Source organism: Oncorhynchus mykiss, chromosome 8 (assembly GCF_057628025.1).
Source record: "Oncorhynchus mykiss isolate SJ-2025 chromosome 8, ASM5762802v1, whole genome shotgun sequence".
Lineage (NCBI taxonomy): Eukaryota > Metazoa > Chordata > Actinopteri > Salmoniformes > Salmonidae > Oncorhynchus > Oncorhynchus mykiss.
The window spans coordinates 34431867-34437866 of NC_143029.1; the positions used below are offsets into that span (position 1 = coordinate 34431867).

At 41.8% G+C, this 6000-nt stretch overlaps 1 protein-coding gene across 1 annotated transcript in view; it reads left to right on the forward strand.

Annotated features, from left to right (window-relative positions):
• The window catches only part of LOC110529837 (kinesin-like protein KIF26B), a 33543-nt gene extending 32337 nt beyond the window's left edge, over positions 1 to 1206 (forward strand). Inside the window, exons 14-15 of the mRNA XM_021612426.3 lie at positions 44 to 194; positions 565 to 1206. Of these exons, the coding sequence (XP_021468101.3) occupies positions 44 to 194; positions 565 to 764 (351 nt within the window). The 3' untranslated portion in view covers positions 765 to 1206. The remainder of the gene's footprint in view (positions 1 to 43; positions 195 to 564) is intronic.
• The last annotated feature ends 4794 nt before the right edge of the window (positions 1207 to 6000 follow it).

Sequence of the window (6000 nt, forward strand, 5' to 3'; positions counted from 1 at the left end):
TAGCTGAAGCTCTCATTGTCCTTGGCTGTGTTGTTGTTAACAGGGAATAGCCTGCTTCAGTGCCAAACTCAAGTTCCTGGAGCACCGTCAGCAGAGGATCGAAGAGGTGAGAGCCAAGTACAACAGCCTGAAGAGAGAGCTGGTGCTGGCCAAACAAAATCTCATGCTGGAGCCAGGGAAATGGAACCAAGAGTGTAAGTGTTTACTATAGAGTAATCAGCAATTCATTAACTAGTCAGTTTATTTCTCTAAGCAACTGGACTTACACTACAAGGTGTGAACAATCATCTTTTCATTATTGACCAATGCAATAGCAGCCATTGCATGAAGTCTTCGTATTGCCATAGAACCGGTATAATAAGATATTCCCTTCCCTGATTGCCTCTCCTCTTATCTCATGTCCTTGTCTGGTGTATTTGTAAGGGTGTTGTGTGGCTAATGTTGATCCTGAGAGGCCTCTGTAGTTCATGTTATATTAAGATGATGGCTAGCTGAAATAGGCCGTTTTTGATCATGCTAATTTGGTGGCCAGTCATCACTGATCACTGTGTTGTGTTTGTGTAGTTGACCTGTGGCAGACGTTTGAGGTTGACTCCCTGGAACACCTGGAAGCGTTAGAGGTGGTCACGGCGAGGCTGGAGAGCAAGGTCAACCTCTGCAAGGCCAACGTCATGATGGTCACGTGCTTCGACGTCGCCACCAAGCGGCGGCAAGCGCGGAGACGCCGTCGGACGGAACAGCAGCAAGGATTCATGGGAATTTAGTGTCATTTTGTTCCCATTGTTGTTAATAGATGTACAAAGAGAGAGATTTACAAAGAAAGGGAAAAATAGATGTACAGAGAGAGAGAGAGAGAGAGAGAGAGAGAGAGAGAGAGAGAAGGCCAATAATGGAATACCACCATCTTTTTATGCTTATTTGAATTCCACTTGAAAACATACACAGGTATTTGTATTTCAACTCCCTAACAGTAGTGAGAAGTATCACTCAGTGTTGACTTCTCCTGAATAAGAGGGAGTGGAATCAGCATCTCTGAATACCACAGAGCACTCTCACTCCGAATGGTGCATGTTCTTCTGACACACGATACAGGTCAATATTCACCGTTACAGTGGGTATCAGAAGTATTCGCCCCCTTGAATTTTATTCCACCTTTTGTTACATTACAAAGTGGGATTGAAATGGAATTAACTGATTTACACAAAATAATCCATAATGTCAAAGTGAAAAGAAAAAAGTGCAAATGTTTACAAATGAATACAAATTAAATAAAATTAAATATAGTTGCATAAGTATTCCCCCCCTTTGTTTAGGTAAGCCTAAATGAGTTCAGTAGTCAAATTTGGCACAACAAATCACATAAAATACATGGACACACTATGTGTCGAAAGAGGAATTGACATGATTTTTTAATGACTACCCCTTCCTGTGTACCAACTCAGTGGCCTCACGCTATAGAAACAGAAGATAGGGTCCTGCCCTATGAGCTGTTTTGTCTCGCACAAGGTAAGGATACTTACTACCCCTTCCTCTGTCCCCCATACATACAACATCAGTAAGGTCACTCAGTCAAGTATTAATTTCAAGCACAGATTCAACTACAAAGTCCAGCAAGCTTTTCAAAAGCCTCGTAAAGAAGGGTAGTGATTGGTAGATGGGTAACAATAACAAATCAGACATTGAGTATCTCTTTAAGCATGGTCAAGTTAATAATTATGCTGTGGATTATATATTAAACCACGCAGACGCATCAAAGATACAGTCGTCCTTCTGAACTGAGCTGCAGGACAGGAATGAACCTGCTCAGGGATGTCACCATAAGGACATTGGTGATTGTAAAGGAATACACTTTTTTGGCTTAAATGCAAAGCCTTATGTTTGGGGCAAATTCAACACAACACATCACTAAGTAACTGCCTCCTTATATTCAAGCACAGTGTTGGCTGCATCATGGTATCACCCTGGGATACTTGACATTGGCAAAGACTAGGGAGTTTTTCAGGATACAACTTTTGCTGTGTAGCCATGACCCCAACACCTTGACAGAGCTTGAATAATTTTGAAAAGAATAATGGGGAAATATTGCACAATTCAGGTGTGCAAAGCTCTTAGAGACTAAGCCAAGCTGACTCACCTTTGTAATCACTGCCAAAGTTGTTTCTAACATGTATTTAGTCAGGGGGTGAATACTTATCTAACGTATATGAGTGTTACATTTTTAACATACACTCTCACACACACACACGCACGCACGCACACACACACACGCACACACGCACACGCACACGCACACACACACACACACACACACTCCATGATGTCCGTTTTATGAATCCTATTTACAGTATCAGCATGTCGTATGTCAAGTCTTTATAACCTGCGTCTTCATATTTCTCTGTATTTATTATGGTATTGCTGTGTAGCCCCCTACTGTATCCTTTAACTTCAATGACAAAGGATAAACTGTCCTAAAGTGGTTGTGTACCCCTTGTGTTTTGTTCGTTCACCCGAGTCTAATGACTTCGTGTGAGAGCTGGAGGCTTGGCTTGTGTTGTTATTAATGCCAACACAGAGTACACTGTTTTAAACAGTCGTTTGAGAAGGGTGACAAAACACTATCACAGAGAACGACAGTAACACTGAATCCCAAACGGAGCTCTAGCTCCTACCCCCCTAGACTAGCTTGGTCCAACATCGGTTTAATCCCTAACAGTGGAGGCTGCTGAGGAGAGAACGTCTCATAATAATGGCCGGAACGGAGCAAATGGAATGGCATCAAACACCTGGAAACAATGTGTTTTCTGTATTTGATACCATTCCACTAATTCCGCTCCAGTCATTACCACGAGCCTGTTCTCCCTAATGAAGGTGCCTCCAACCTCCTGTGATCTGGAAGGAGTTGGCAAGACCACACAAACAGATCTGGGACCAGGCTCCCCCATGCACTCCGTCTGTCCCGTGGATCTGAAAAGCCTGAATAGGTCCAAGCAGTATGGCAAAGAATTCCACCTAGCCTATCAGAAGACGATGCAATTACTACATTGGTTAAACTGAGTGTATATGTTCCTTTCATATCTACAGGGTTTAACAGTCTATTTGAGTCAATTGCAGGATGTTAAGTTTAAGCCACATTATTGTTATATGTTGCAAGCAGCTTAGCCATTAGTGGAAGTCGCTACAAATGTTTTCTAGTGGGAAGTTAATGAGGATGCGCAGTCAGCTGGAGTTCACTTCGAAAAGTCAGACTCATTACACACACACACTCCCTGGATCGCTCCCCATCCCAGCATTTCCCTCTTTCTGCTCTACTTCACAGCCATTTAGGACTCATTACAAATCATCCCAAAGATAACAATGCAGATGTGAACAGGACAAATGTTTTTTCATATTTAGAAAGGGCAGAAGGGAAGAGGGAATTCAAAGGGTAAATACTACTCAGCTCTGGGTCTGCCCGTGTTTGACGTGTCACCACTTGGTCACAATAAAAATTTCTCAACGTATCTTTCTATGAACCCACTGTGTCTGTTGGATTTCAGACTTTGAATGTCCAGTTCTAGAAATATTGTCTACATATGCACAAAGGCTATACTGTACATATTTTGAAATAATCAATTGTACATGGGACAGAGGGCCCTAAGGACTACCAGATGTATCAAGCATATGGGAGTAGGCTAGAAGAACCAGTGGTGGCCCGTCATTCAGGGCAGGTGGGGCCAACTGTTCTGAGCCTCACTTGTTTATCTAAATACATATTATTTTGTTGTTGCCTGTTTTGCATGATATTTTGGCATTAATATGTGTCACAAATCAGTTTGCAAATTATGTAAAAAATAATAATACAAACATGGTCTCTTTTTTGCTTTCTTGAGTAAGGCAGCTCCAAAATGCAGATGTTTCAGCCTAGCTCCTTGCGTTCTATGGTGGTGGGGCAGCCAGAGGAAAATACGGAGTGTAGGGGTTGGTAATGTTCTCTAGTTGTGCAGTGATTGGCTCAGTGTTCTCTCACTCACGGGGACAATACGTCACCACAAAATCGACGAGGAGAGCTCTAAAATTCAAGCCCCTTGGGTGCTGCCATAGGGTTACATTAGAAGTGCCCATCCAAGAAGGCTCAAGGTCATTGGCCACAGATAAAGTGACGTCAAATCACGTTATATCTACCGTAGCTTTGATTGGACTGATCATGTCAACATCATACTTTCAAAATCTTAGCTAGCAAGCAGTCATCATCATGAATCACTACTGGCAAATATTTTTCTATCCTTGTCATATGAGAGAAATTACAGATAAAATGCATCGGTGCTCATCGGCCATTGGACATAAACGTTACACAACAAGTTAGAAATCGCAGATTCAACAATGAATGGTTTAGAAGGAATCAGTGTCTAACTGCAAGCGTTGCAAAGCAATCACTAGCCTGCTATTCAGTGTAGAGGGTGTGTGGTCCAAGTCTGGGTTTAAGGGTCTCTTTCCCAAGCTTAAAAGGATAAACATTCAACACCATGGGCCAGAAAAGGTTGAATACATTGTCCATGCTGTCAATCTAGCATGACTTCTGCCGCATTCAAAACAACTGGAAACTCTGAACTGGGAAATCTCAGACTTCAGTGAGTTCAAGACAATTGGGAACACGGAAAAGAACGAGTTCCGACTGGTCAAATACGTTTAGAACAGTCATCCAACTCGGAATTCCAAGTCGGGAACGCTGGCCTCTTTTTAGAGCTCCGGCCTGAAGATCACAGACGTCATGATTCGACCTTGTTTTTTCAGAGTTCTCAGTTGTCTTGAAAGAACCCTAAATCCAGAGAATGCCAGACTTTGATGACAAAGTTTTATGACAAAATATGCCCACAAGAAGGACCGCCGCACCATCTTCCTGTTCAAGTGAGCACAGCACAACAAGGTGAGTCTAAAAATGTCTTGTATGCTGCTGCATAAATGATGTAATATGCCAGAGAGCTATGTATACTGTAGCTAAGAAAGTAATACTAAGTGTATGTTGTGTAGTAAACTGTTAGTAGCTCATGTGCCTCACCCTAATAATTTGGTCCCTTTTCCCCTCATAACTTAGCCTTAGCTGTTCTGACTTGGTTGTGCACATGTAGCCTATAGCCTGTTTTAGAGAAATGTTAGAATAAAATACTGTAATATTGTAGCTTTCATTGTCTGCTTATATGCCCCATTTACTTATCCTATGTTCTGACTTGGTGTGCAGGTCGAATACTGTAAGAACGGCCAATGTTTTGAATTCTGTTGCTGTACGTTTCAATAGTGCTAAACAAATAGTTATACTGACTACATCAGTCTTAACTCGCTCATTAATTTCTTAATCAAACTTACGGATTGCCTCTTATCCGCTCATTGTTCCCTTATGCCATATTTTGTACCTCTCAATTGTCAGCAGAAATCACATTTGCTTAAGCAAGTCAGCCATATCAGCTATGTTTTTAAAAAAGGCAGTAAATGAGGTTGAATGAACTATTCCGCTGCCAGACAAGGGTCAGCTGATAGCAAGGTGTAACAGTGGTAAGGATGCACTCCATGGTGCTGAAAAGAAAGCTCTGCTGTTGGGACAGATTTACAGTGCCTTGCCAAAGTATTCGGCCCCCTTGAACTTTGCGACCTTTTGCCACATTTCAGGCTTCAAACATAAAGATATAAAACTGTATTTTTTTGTGAAGAATCAACAACAAGTGGGACACAATCATGAAGTGGAACGACATTTATTGGATATTTCAAACTTTTTTAACAAATCAAAAACTGAAAAATTGGGCGTGCAAAATTATTCAGCCCCCTTAAGTTAATACTTTGTAGCGCCACCTTTTGCTGCGACTACAGCTGTAAGTCGCTTGGGTTATGTCTCTATCAGTTTTGCACATCGAGAGACTGAATTTTTTTCCCATTCCTCCTTGCAAAACAGCTCGAGCTCAGTGAGGTTGGATGGAGAGCATTTGTGAACAGCAGTTTTCAGTTCTTTCCACAGATTCTCGATTGGATTCA